General features: G+C 53.5%; 1 protein-coding gene across 5 annotated transcripts; it reads left to right on the top strand.

Annotated features, from left to right (window-relative positions):
* Nucleotides 1–5,049: 5,049 nt before the first annotated feature.
* Nucleotides 5,050–12,829, top strand: KAT5 (lysine acetyltransferase 5). Of its 5 annotated transcripts, XM_019414996.2 has the most exons (14): nt 5,214–5,325; nt 5,425–5,491; nt 5,812–5,880; nt 5,972–6,108; nt 6,401–6,556; nt 6,646–6,720; nt 6,826–6,900; nt 7,464–7,712; nt 7,790–7,879; nt 9,225–9,365; nt 9,445–9,538; nt 11,819–11,978; nt 12,102–12,183; nt 12,273–12,829. In XM_019414996.2, exons 1-14 carry the CDS (start codon nt 5,314–5,316, stop codon nt 12,405–12,407), a joined length of 1,542 nt encoding a protein of 513 aa, XP_019270541.1. In that variant the 5' UTR covers nt 5,214–5,313; the 3' UTR covers nt 12,408–12,829. The 5 variants fall into 5 exon arrangements, with proteins under 5 accessions (XP_053755424.1, XP_053755425.1, XP_019270541.1 ...); XM_053899450.1 differs by lacking the exon at nt 6,401–6,556 and having other exon boundaries at nt 5,054–5,325; XM_053899448.1 differs by having other exon boundaries at nt 5,314–5,491.
* Nucleotides 12,830–12,900: the final 71 nt, after the last annotated feature.

Raw genomic sequence — 12,900 nt, 5'->3', positions numbered from 1 at the left:
TCATGATGACTTCTCTCCTATGAACTCGTATTTCTGCATTTGCTTTCGACTTGATTATCAGCAGCTTCTTTCGAAGCATTAATGTCTCCGTGTTGACCACTAAGCTTTAACTGTTGTAGGGGAATTGTAATACTTTTTCCTGATTTTTTTTTTTTTCAGGGTCAGGACTCGCCACACAATTTGTGGGGCCCTTGTTTGAAAGTTATTAAGGATTCTCTCTCTAAGTTTATTTTGAGAGAGAGAGGGAGCACGAGCGGGGAAGCGGCAGAGAGCACAATCAGCCAGTGACCTAACAAAGATTTTTTTTTTTAATTTATTTATTTTGAGAGAGAAAGAGAGCACGGGTGGGGGGAGGGGAAGGGAGAGAGGGAGAGAGAGAATCCCAAGCAGGCTCTGCCCTGTCAGCACGGAGCCCAATGCGGTGCCTGAACCCCTGAATCGTGAGATCATTGACCCAAGTCAAAGTCAAGAGCCGAATGCTTAACCAAGTGAGCCACCCAGGTGCCTCAACCTAACAAAGATTTTTAAAAAATGTTTATTTTGAGAGGGGGAGAGGGGGAGAGAGAGGGAGGGAGACTCGCAAGCAGGCTCCGAGATGTCAATGCAGAGCCCACAACGGGACCCCATGTCCTGAACCATGAGATCATGACCTGGGCCAAAATCAAGAGGTGGACGCTTAACCAACTGAGCCACCTAGGCGCCCCAGTTATTAAGAACTTTCAAGATGGCAACAACCGAATGCTAAACTAAGTGTGGGACCCTCTTCAGCTCTGGGCCCTGTGTAACTGCACAGGTCACATCCCCATGAAATTGACCCTGCTTAGGATCCAGGAAAACACATTTCCTGAGAGATGCCAAGAAGGAATTCTTGCACGGAAACGCTAGGTGTGAAAGCAGAAGGATGCGGCCCAGTGACTACTGTAGGCTTCCTACTGCTTTAGAGGGAATCCCCTAGAGGGGCACCTGGGTGGCTCAGTCAGTTAAGCCTCTGACTTCGGCTCAGGTCACGATCTCGTGGTTTGTGAGTTCGAGCCCCGCGTCGGGCTCTGTGCTGACGGCTCAGAGCCTGCTTCGGATTCTATGTCTCTCCATCTCTCGGCCCCTCCCCTGCTCATGCTCTGTGTCACTCTGTCTCTCAATAATAAATAAACGTTAAAAAAAATTTTTTTAAGGGAATCCCCTAGAGAACAAAGCCAACCCACTGGGTTGGTGGCCTGGAGAGATGGAATAAACCTGGGTGCCTGGTGGTGTCATCTTTGAGCCACTGGGCCAAGCAGTTTTCGGGCTGCTCCACCTCCAAGGAGGTAAGATATTTGGCTTATTAAAGCAGTTTACTCTTGGTTTTCTGTTATTCACAACCGAGAGTATCCAACTAATGCACGTCCTAAAGAAATTTCCTTTCTCCTCCTTGCAGCACCCCCTGGTTCCCCTCCAGAGGCTATCTTCCTCACCAAATAAATACAAGCTCATAGTTTTTTATAATTTTCTTCCATTTTTATTTAAGCTTTTCTACCTTTTCTTTTAAAATTTTTTTAAATGTTATTTATTTTTGAGAGAGAGAGAGAGAGAGAGAGAGTCAGAGCACGAGCTGGGGAGGGGCAGAGAGAGACAGAGAGGGAGACACAGAATCCAAAGCAAGCTCCAGGCTCTGAGCTGTCAGCACAGAGCCTGACGCGGGGCTCGAACTTGGGATTTCTCTCTCCCTCTCTCTCCCCCTCCCCAACTCATGCTGTCTCAGTCTCTCTCAAAATAAATAAACTTAAAATTTTTTAAAAAGAATCAATGTTTTTATTTCTTTTTTCCTTTGTCCATTTGTTTCTTTTTTTTTTTTTTCAACGTTTTTTATTTATTTTTGGGACAGAGAGAGACAGAGCATGAACGGGGGAGGGGCAGAGAGAGAGGGAGACACAGAATTGGAAACAGGCTCCAGGCTCCGAGCCATCAGCCCAGAGCCTGACGCGGGGCTCGAACTCACGGACCGCGAGAGCGTGACCTGGCTGAAGTCGGACGCTTAACCGACTGCGCCACCCAGGCGCCCCCATTTGTTTTGTTTCTTAAACTCCACGGGTGAAATCATACGGCTATTTGTCTTTCTCTGACTTATTTCACTTAGCATCACACTCTAGCTCTATCTGTGTTGTTGCAAATAGCAAGCTTTCATTCTTTTTCATGGCTAATATTCCATTGCGTGTTTGTACCCCATCTTCTTTATTCATTCATTTATCTCTTCATTCGGGTCTCAGGTCACATGTCATCTCCTGCAGTGGCCGTCCTGGCTGCCTCAACGGCCATTTCTTCCTCTCCCTGCTGGCCACAGGCATTGGCTGAGGCAGAGACACGTGCCCCATAACGGTTCACTCTGAGGGAATCCCACGGCCGGGGAAGACATTTTTCTCCTTGGACATGGCCTGGGACACATGTAGGTCCTAGAGCTGGGGGCAGCTGTCCTGTGATCACGAGAAGAGCCCACCCTAATGTAGGAGGAAGGTAACCACGAGGAGGCTGGAGTGGAAAGACAGAAGCTTCGTTGTTGGTGATATGTCGAGTTCTCAGACGAAGCCATCCTGAAGCCCTGCGTGCCTTTGGGGCCACGCGGACCAAGAAAAAAGGCACTGCGTGACTCTGGGGCCTAGCAATCTTGACTGACAGCCCTTTAGAGAGGTCCGCACTGACCGGCACCTCACTCCCCACCGGATCACAGTTTTATCATCGACACTGCACTTACCACTACCCAAGGGGATTATTTTTGTTTTCTTTTGCTAACTGTTCATGTCCAGCCCACTAGAATAGGGGCCTCATCTGTTTTCATTCAAGTTGCTCCTGTGGGCTGTGGCACACAGGTGGTGCTCAATTAATGTTGTTGAATGCCCGATGCCCTGTTCGCCAACTGTTTCTTTTCTCCTTTTTTCTTTGCTGTTGCCGTCCTCACTTCCCGGAATGTCCCCCAAGTCCCTTCTCTTGCTAACACTTGCTCATCCTCTAAACTGTAGGTCAAACATCAGATGCTCTGAGATCCCTCCCTGGATCTGTCTCCTCTGAGCTTAGGTTTCCTTCCCATCTTACGAGACTAATCACTCTCTGCAGTAAATGTCAGTCTGCATCTCAGGCTCCCTGGAGAAATCATGTGCTTAATCCATTTGACAGGTTTTAATGGAATGCCTCCTGTAAGCCAGGCACTATTCTAGAAGCTAGGAGCATAGCGCTGGACAAAACAATACAAATACTGTGTTCATGGATCCTACGTTCTAGTGAGGGAAAGACAGTACTGAGTAAATAAGGAAAATATATGGCTCAATGGCTGGTGAAAATTCTATGCAGGACAATGAAGTAAGGAGCGGGGAGATGAGGTGGGTGGGGGATGGGCAGGCTTAACTGAGAAGGTCAGAGGTGGCCTCACTGGGAAGGTGACATGTGAGCAAAGGCTTGAATGAGGTGAGGACTAAGCCAAGTGGATAAAAGGAGAGAAAGTGTTGCAGGAAAGAAACAGCAAAGGACCAGAGAAAGGAACTTCCTATGTCCTGGAAACACAGGGAGGCCCGTGTGGGTAGAATGTAGTGAGTCGCAGAGGAGAATGGAGAGAGAAGCGGCAGATGGTAATGGGACTGGATTTATACAGGGATTTGGGGTTTTACTCTGAGTAAATGACAAACCACTGGTGGATTCTGATCATCACGGTGACACGGTGTGAGTTGTATTTTCGAACGATCCCTCTCGTTCCTGGGTATGAGGCTTCTGCAACAGTTCTGGGAGGCGATGGCGGTAGCTCGCCCCAGGCTGGCAGTGGTGAAGGCAGAGAGAAGTGGTACAGCCTCAAGTATTTGCTGGTGGACTGAATGTGAGAGAAGTCAAGTCCGATGACTTCAAGGTTCTTGGTCTGAGAAGCCGGATGGATAAAATTTTCACTGACAGGGACAAGAAAGAGAGTGGGAGGAGACCGTTAGGACGAAGACCAGGAGTTTGTTTTTGGATATGACCCCTAGACATCCAGGCAGAGATGCTGAACGGGCAGCGAGAGCGGAGTTGGGGAAGAGATCTAAGCTGAAGATACAAGTTTGAGAAACCTCAGCATGTGAATGTTATGTAAAGCCACGAAGTCCAGGACTGAACCTGGGGCCTGTGAACATTTAACGGTCACGGACAGGAAGAGGAACTAGCAGAGGAGATAAGCGGCAGCCACGGAAGTTGGATGGGAACCAGGAGGGTCTGGTATCCTGGAAACAAGGGAAAGAGTGTTTCAAGGACTGGAGAATGACCAACCGTGCCAAATACCATTCACGAGAGGACCAAGAAGCAGCCATGGGATTACCATGGGGGTCACGGGTGACTTTGACAAGGCGGCAGGGACTGAAACTCTGCTGTGATCCATAGCTGGCCCTGGATAAACATTTTTTTTAAGTTTATTTATTTTTTTAGAGAGAGAACGCACATGCAAGTGGGGGTGGAGCAGAGAAAGAAGGGGAGAGAGAGAGAATCCCAAGCAGGCTCCACACTGTCAGCACAGAGATGGAACCCACGAACCCATGAGATTATGCCCTGAGCTGAAATCAGGAGTCAGATGCTTAACCGACTGAGCCACCCAGACGCCCCAATTTTAAATACATTTTTTATCTATACCTCTCTTTTTCCTCCCAATCCTCAAGACTGTAAGCTCCATGAGGTCGGTTTCTTTCACACATTCGCTAACGTATTACAGGCTCCTAGAGTAGTGCCTAGGGATGCTACGGGATCACTAAAAATCTGTTGATTCTATGAATGATTAATACATTACATTTAAAATTAGAAAACTAATATACAAAAGCATATGCCTACAAATCTGAATCCCCATCTCTAAGGAAGTACGTCCACAAGCGGCCAGGCACTGAGGTCCCTTAGCGGTCCCGCCCACTTCTCCAGCCTCCCAATCCCCCAGACCCGCCCCCGGCGCCCAGCAGGCTGTGTCCCTGCCGGCGACGCCTCCCGCTGCCACGAGGAGACGCTCGAGCCCGGGCGTCCTGGAAGCACAAACCTAGTCCCACGTGACCCGCGCCGTAACCACGTGATCGGCGTCGCACCCGGTGGGCGTCACGTGACGGACTCAGCTTTCCTCCAATCGTTGTGCGCCTTTCGGGGATTCCACCTAGGACCCAGGCCTTCATTTAAAACACCCCACTCTCCCGCCAGCCAAACGGGACGCCTGCCTGCTTCCAGCTGGATAGCGGTGTCTCTTAAATGTCTTCTTCTAAAGCGGCTTCAGGAGGCGCGGGCCTACAGCGCGATCAGTCCCGGAAGTGACGTCTCCCAGAGGGGCCGGAAGTGGCAGTGGAGGGAGGGAAGATGGCGGAGGTGGTGAGTCCGGTGCCCGGGGCGGGGCGGAGGGAGCCAGGGGAGGTGGGTAGAACCCGAGGCCCCCCAGTAGCCGACCCTGGCGCCGCGCTGTCTCCCCAGGGGGAGATAATCGAGGGCTGCCGCCTGCCCGTGCTTCGGCGGAACCAGGACAACGAAGATGAGTGGCGTGAGTGACGTCGGGGGGCGGGGCTAAGGAACCTGAGGGCGAGGGGCGGGAGGGAGTCAACCGAACCCTCGGGAGGGGGTGGGGCCTCTATAATCCTGGGGCGGGCGGGGCGCAGATACCCAGGAGGGGCGTGGCTCTCAGCCGCTCGGAGACGGACAGGGCGGGGCCTGGAGAGGGGGCGGCACTTGGTGACTAAAAAGGGGTTTGGGCGAAGGCTTCCAAGTGCTGGGGATCCAGTCTGGGGGTGGAGATCAGGTCTTAGGAGGGTGGATCCTCATCGCCTGGCTCGTCTAAGGCTCCTGCCTGTGCTGTTCCCACAGCCTTGGCCGAGATCCTGAGTGTGAAGGACATCAGTGGCCGCAAGCTTTTCTACGTTCATTATATTGACTGTGAGTTCTAGGTTGGGGTGAGGTAGGGCTGCAGGGTGGGGTTGGGAGGCAGCCTCTGGCATTCCTTCCTGAGCCATCCCCACTGCTACAGTCAACAAACGCCTGGATGAATGGGTGACCCACGAGCGGCTGGACCTAAAGAAGATCCAGTTCCCCAAGAAAGAGGCCAAGACCCCCACCAAGAACGGACTTCCTGGGTCCCGCCCCGGCTCTCCAGAGAGAGAGGTGGTGAGTAGGTCCCGTGCTTCACCTTTTTTCTCCTGCCTCCTACTTTTCTCATCTCTTGGCCTCAGGGGCTCCTGGATGGGTAGGAGTCCACACCCTTCCGCTCTGGCTTCAGCTTGCAAAGGATGGGGGGGCCAAATTGCAGATGTAGCTTCCAGAGTCCAGTAGCTATTCCTATGTCCTTGAGAGGGCAGAGGGTGGGGTTCGATCACTCCACGCTGAGGGGCCCCTACTCCCCTTCCCCATCCCACAACCGTCCCCACCCCAGAGGAAGACCCTGGACCTATCTCTACAGCCGGCCTCCGCCCAGGCCAGCGGGAAGACCTTGCCAATCCCGGTCCAGATCACACTCCGCTTCAACCTGCCCAAGGAGCGGGAGGCCATTCCCGGTGGCGAGCCTGACCAGCCGCTCTCCTCCAGCTCCTGCCTGCAGCCCAACCACCGCTCAACGGTACCCTCAGCAATTCCAGGGACCTTGCTTTCCTCTTAGGTCCCACCTTCTCTACCTTCTGACCCACCTTTCTTGGTTTCTCTCTGCAGAAACGGAAGGTGGAGGTGGTTTCACCAGCAACTCCAGTGCCCAGCGAGACAGCGCCAGCCTCAGTTTTTCCTCAGGTAAGTTCCCCAAACCCTTGTTTTCTTCTTCGCTTCTCCCCTCTGGCGGCCTCTTTCAAGCTCATCTCACGGCCACCTTTTCCGTTCCTACAATTTCACCTGCAGAATGGATCCGCCCGTAGGGCAGTGGCAGCTCAGCCAGGACGGAAGCGAAAATCAAATTGCTTGGGCACTGATGAGGTAGGTCTGGGGAAGAGGAAAGCTGGGTGAAAAGGAGGGGACACAGGCAGGGTGGAGAGTTCAGTGATTGGCTTAAAAGTAAATAAGAGGTTGGGGCGCCTGGGGGGCACAGTCGCTTGAGCGTCTGACTTCTGCTCAGGTCATGGTCTCCCAGTGAGTTCAAGCCCGCCTCGGGCTCTATGCTGACAGTTCAGAGTCTGGATCCTGCTTTGGATTCTGTGTCTCCTCTCTGTGCCCCTCCCGTGCTCATGCTCTGTCTTTGTCTGTCTCTCGATAATAAATAAATGTTAAAAAAAATTTTTTTTAATAAATAAGAGGTTGTAGGCAGCGAAGGATCTAGGTAGGGTTATGAGCCAGGCAGAGCTGGTCCAGATCAGTCACTGGGTGATCTTTTTCAAACTACAATTGAAAACTTTCCTAGTCGCCTTTTCTTTTCCTGGAAAGTGCTGAATATAGTACCACGCTACCCCATAGGGTTGTTGTTAGGCTTGAACAAGGAAAGCTACGGAAGGGTTACGCGAGCTGTGTCCTGTAACCTGGTGTTCTCCACTGGCCCTGGGCAGGACTCCCAGGACAGCTCAGATGGAATACCGTCGGCTCCACGCATGACTGGCAGCCTGGTGTCTGACCGCAGCCACGACGACATCGTTACCCGGATGAAGAACATCGAGTGCATCGAGCTGGGCCGGCACCGCCTGAAGCCGTGGTACTTCTCCCCGTACCCACAGGAGCTGACCACACTGCCCGTCCTCTACCTCTGCGAGTTCTGCCTCAAGTACGGCCGTAGCCTGAAGTGTCTGCAGCGTCACTTGGTATGAGGGGTCCCAGGAGGCTGCCTGCCTGCTGCCCTCCACCCTGCCCCTGCCCCTGATCCTCCTGTCCTCCTCAGACCAAGTGTGACCTGCGACATCCTCCGGGCAATGAGATTTACCGCAAGGGCACCATCTCCTTCTTTGAGATTGATGGACGGAAGAACAAGGTCTGTGGCTCGGGGGCAGTGGGGAGCCATTGGCACTGGTGGTGTAGGGGGGAGTTAAATGAGCAGCTTCCTCCTGCTCAGGAACACACTGAGCAGTCTGATCAGCAGATTAGTTTATCCCATTTTTATGGAGTTCCTGCCGTAGGGCGGGTGTGGGGAGGTATAAAGATGACCAGTAACTAGACAAAGGCTCTAAGTGTTCACAGTCTGGAAAAAACAGATTTGCCAGGATCTTCAGATTCCAGGGATAAGTGTCATGAAACAAAGGGCGGGGGGGTGGGGGCTCAGGACCCAGAGGAGATGGCCAGCGGAACTTCACAGAGGAGGTCATCTTTGATCCTTGACACAAGGGTAAGGTGGGTAAGGGAGTCACAAGCAGTAGGGTCCTGAAGGGTAGGCCTGGACGTACAGGTGGTGTGAGGGCTCAAGACCATTTGGGCTGAAAGGCAGAGAGCATGAGGCAAGGTTGTTGTAAGAAGCAGAGCTCAGGTGGTGAGAATAAGGTCAGTTGGGGGAGGAGTAGGGGTCGCTGCAGGTTTGGGCTTCAGACCTGCCTCAGTCTGTGGCTGCGGGAAGGAAGGAGTAATCTGGAGGGACCGTTAGGACTGTGAGGTCATTCCCAGGGCAGAGAGGGCGAAGCATCTTGAAGGGCAGGTGAGAGCTCTGGCTTGGGTGCTGGGGAAGCTTGCAGGAAAGACGCTTTAGCCGCTGTTCTTTGTGGTTAAATGTGGATTTAGGCCTCCAGATGGCAGTGCCCAGCAGGTGGTTAAAAAGCCACGTCTGGTATGCAGGAGAAAAACGTGTATAGAGGTAAAGCGGCAAGATTAATCATTTTGCTGGGCAACCCCGAAGGCTGTTCCCTTTCAGTTTCAGAACACCTAATCTCCATTGTAGGATAGGAGGTCAGCCTCCAGTAGGTGCGACTGCGGGCCAGAGAGTGTTGTGGTTTTGGACAGGTAGATTCCTAGGACCATCACCGGGGTAGAGCTGCTCATAAGCCGTGGCAGTCTGCCTTCCTGGAAACACGCTGCAATTTGTTGACCGTTGTCAACTACGGCAGAGGGCAGTGGAAGCCCCCTGGGCGAGACTTAGGTGGAGGTATGGGGCCCGGGGGTAAGCCCGCCCAGCCCACCAGCAAGGCAGGTGGTCAGGCACCATCGTGGAGCTGGTATATGGGCTCAGCACTGAGAAGTCGCTCTGCCTGAGTGGCAGGGACAGCCTGACCGATTGAATGGATCAGACCCCAGGGAGGGAGGCTCATCACCTATCAGCCTCGGGTAAAGAAACTAAGTGACTACATTTAAGACTGGGTGCCCAGAATGGTGACAGGCCTTTTCCTTTGCAGAGTTATTCCCAGAACCTGTGTCTCCTGGCCAAGTGTTTTCTCGACCATAAGACATTGTACTATGACACAGATCCCTTCCTCTTCTATGTCATGACGGAGTATGACTGTAAGGGCTTCCACATCGTGGGCTACTTCTCCAAGGTGAGCGCTCACCTGGATCCTCTCTCGGCCCTGCCCTGAGCTGTGTCCCCCTCCTCACTCACCCACCCCTGCTTTCTAGGAAAAGGAATCCACGGAAGACTACAACGTGGCCTGCATCCTGACCCTGCCTCCCTACCAGCGCCGGGGCTACGGCAAGCTGCTGATCGAGTTCAGTGAGTACCTGTGCCCTCGGCCGGGGGCTGGGGTTGGGTACTGGCGGGCCCGGCACCAGTGCCCCTGTTGTGCCTCCCTCTTAGACATGCCAGGCTACTGTCAGGCCTGCTGTGCAGCCCCATCACCAGGGGAGCTGGCCAGAAAGAAAGATGAGACCCTCCTGAGGTTCTCTTCTATTCTCAGCGTGACTGCCCTGCTCGTTTGTTAGGTTCTCAGCCCCTCACTCCTCCTTGGCTAAGGTTCTAAGCACCACCCAACTTTCCCCAAATCTGACTCATAGGCTCCTGCCGAGGGCCACGGGCAGAGGCCAGGTGAGCCACTGTTGTTTATCTGTCTGGTTCTGTGCCGTCATACAAGTTCCTAGGTGAGGACCGGTGCCTCCGTTTCCCTAGTTGTTGCCTGAGCCTTGCAGACAGATGATCAGAATGTCATCAAACATCAAAATGGTGTTAACTCAGCAAATTTTTGTGTGGATTTGGCCTCTGCTTCTTGGATTCAGGCAGATCATTCTCTTTAAAGCCCAGAAGGGACTCTGTCCCTCGTAATACATGAACTCTTCCCTGTTCCTCCAGCTGCAAGGCCCCCTTCTGCTTCCCAGTATCTTATCTCCACTCCATTCAACTCTCTACTCACTGAATCCTTGGGATAACCAAGCTCTGACCTGGGAGACAGGAGGGAGCGTTAGCTGTTTGGTGAAGACACAGAGGCTTGACTTAATCCAGGTCGTGGTCCATTTGAGGAATTTTATTAGTAGAATGATGCTGGACGGTGGCACATCCCCAGGAAGCCCTCTGTCTGGTAGAGCAGGCAGATACTTAAAATGCATCTAAGCTTGGGAGCTCAGACCTCAGTGGAGACAGGTTATGGTCAAGGTCACCAAGATGTGCTCAGTTCTCCCCAGCAGGAGCAGACCGGTGCACCACAAGCACCCATTCCAGGCAGTTCTTGAGGACAGGTGGAAGTTCACTGGGGAGGGGCCAGGAGTTCCCTGCAGCCAAGGAGGTGGTGAGTGTGGCCTCCAGTTGATCTGTCAGGACTCCACATGCACTGGTGGGCCCAGCAGAGTTGAGTAGAAACCTGGGTTCGGCCCTGTTCCCTTCTGTTGCTGCCTTTCTCTAAAGAACCAGCCTCTCTGTCCCTCCCTCCACCAGGCTGCTGGTGGAAGTCACAGGAGATTGGACAAGAGGGTAAGACTGGCAGATAAAGATAGGGAGGAGTGGGGCAGAAAGGGCCATGGCCCAACATAGTTGATGACTGAGGGCGAAGGGCTTTTACAAGTAATGGGGACACCCCAGACCCTGAGGAAGAAAGAGAATGAAGACTCTGCCAGGAGACCTGAAGCCACACAGGCTTTTGTAGCAGCTGAGGGGCTCGCTGGAAACTGTCTGCCAGTGCCCAGTAGTCAGCAGGGTAGAGGAGGACAGAGCAGTCAGAGGGGGGAGGGGAGGAGGGAGTCCCTGGAGAAATCAGGTAACCTGCTGAAGAATGACCTGACCTGGGGGGTGCATTGGCGCTGCTCTCCTTGCTTTACCTCCTTTCTTTTTTTTTTAATGTTTATTTTTGAGAGAGAGAGAGAGAGAGAACACGCGTGTGCGCCACGTGCCGTGCACACACTGGGGAGGGGCAGAGAGAGGGAGGGAGGATCCAAAGCAGGTTCAATGCTGACGGGAGAGTGCTTGATATGGGGCTCAGACCGGCAAACCGCGAGATCATGACCCAACCCGAAGTGAGACGTTCAACCAACCAAGCCACCCAGGCACCTCTCTCCTTGCTTCGTGTCAGCACCTAGCTAGGCCTAACCTGGTCCTGGAGCACTGATAGCCCTCAGGTAGCAACTAGGGGGACTGATTTGACTATAAATCCAAGGACCCTCAGGCCTAGACGAGAGGTGGGGTCTGCCTTCCCTCCTCACATACCCCACCAGAGAGAGTCTGGAATGATGAAAATCAGAGGCACTTTCTTTTCCTAAGACATTTTCTCTGCATTCCCCGCCCCCTGCTCTGCCTATAAGCCCTCACTGGCTCCTGAGTATCCCTCCTAGTTGACTGTGGCTTCTACCCTAGGTCCTGCCACAGCAGAGTGTCAAGAGTGAATGCTCATTAGTTCTTTATGGGGAAACTGAGACACCACAGACAAGCCCCTTATGCCAGGTCACAGAACGACCACCTGGCAGGGCCAAGATGGGGCCCCGGCAGTCTACTTCCATAACCCACGCTCTGAAACACTGGCTGCACAAAGCTGTGACCGCTTACCCACCCCTTCCTGCTCTGTTGCCGTAGGCTATGAACTCTCCAAAGTGGAAGGGAAAACAGGGACCCCTGAGAAGCCCCTCTCAGACCTTGGCCTCCTATCCTACCGGAGCTACTGGTCCCAGACCATCCTGGAGATCCTGATGGGGCTGAAGTCAGAGAGTGGGGAGAGGCCGCAGATCACCATCAAGTGAGCGTGGCCCTACCTACCCCCGGGGGTGCATGGCGTGCCCTGTCCTCACTCCTGGGGTTCCTGGGAGGCTTGGGGCAGAGACGAAGGTCCCCAGAGAACCTGATCTTTGCCCTCCCACAGCGAGATCAGTGAAATCACCAGCATCAAGAAGGAGGATGTCATCTCCACTCTACAGTACCTCAACCTCATCAATTACTACAAGGTAGGGGCTGGCAGGGGGAGACAGGTTTGTGTAGGGCTGCAGAGCACGTGCCCCACGTGGGCTGACCCCACCCCCCATCTCCCCTCCAGGGCCAGTATATCCTCACGCTGTCGGAGGACATCGTCGATGGGCATGAACGAGCTATGCTCAAGCGTCTCCTTCGGATCGACTCCAAGTGTCTGCACTTCACTCCCAAGGACTGGAGCAAGAGGGGAAAGTGGTGACCAGGCACTGTCCACAGCAGTGGCAACAAAAGCACGCGGGGCTGACAGCACGTCCCACCCCTTCCAGGGTCCCCAGGAGGCATACCAAGGGAGGTGGGGCTGAGGACAGCTCCATAAAGAGAGGACGGGCCTCATAGGGCCTGGGCCGGCTGGGGCCCAGCACCAAGGCAAGCTCGGGGCTCAGGTCAACTCCAAGGTCAGCTGACCGCAGGCCTGGGCCTGCTAGGAACCGGGGACCGGAGGGAGCCAGGCAGCTGTGTACAGTGACATGGGGGGGTGGGTGCACTCTGTACAGAGGACTAGTGGCTGTAAAAATTCCTTTTGTAAAGTAGGAGTTGGGGGGAGGGTGGGTACTGGCTGCAAAATTCTGGCCTCTCTTGCCCTCACTGCTCCTTGGCAATAAATTGTTTCTATAGGCCAGAGCCACGAAAGTTTCTTGTGGGACAAAGGGCAGTGCCAGCTCAGGGGCTCCAAGGTGCCCACAAACTCACAG

This window comes from Panthera pardus, unplaced genomic scaffold (assembly GCF_024362965.1).
Source record: "Panthera pardus isolate Hobbes unplaced genomic scaffold, ASM2436296v1 HiC_scaffold_12, whole genome shotgun sequence".
Lineage (NCBI taxonomy): Eukaryota > Metazoa > Chordata > Mammalia > Carnivora > Felidae > Panthera > Panthera pardus.
This window is presented reverse-complemented; position numbering and strand designations above follow the sequence as displayed.

Bases quoted from the DNA above. Each gene is read 5' to 3' on its own strand.
- KAT5 (XM_053899448.1), top strand. From the start codon at position 5,314: ATGGCGGAGGTGGTGAGTCCGGTGCCCGGGGCGGGGCGGAGGGAGCCA. The intron at 5,492-5,811 runs GTGAGTGACGTC...CTGTTCCCACAG, and splicing joins GGACAACGAAGATGAGTGGC to CCTTGGCCGAGATCCTGAGT. The intron at 9,539-11,818 runs GTGAGTACCTGT...CTGTTGCCGTAG, and splicing joins CAAGCTGCTGATCGAGTTCA to GCTATGAACTCTCCAAAGTG.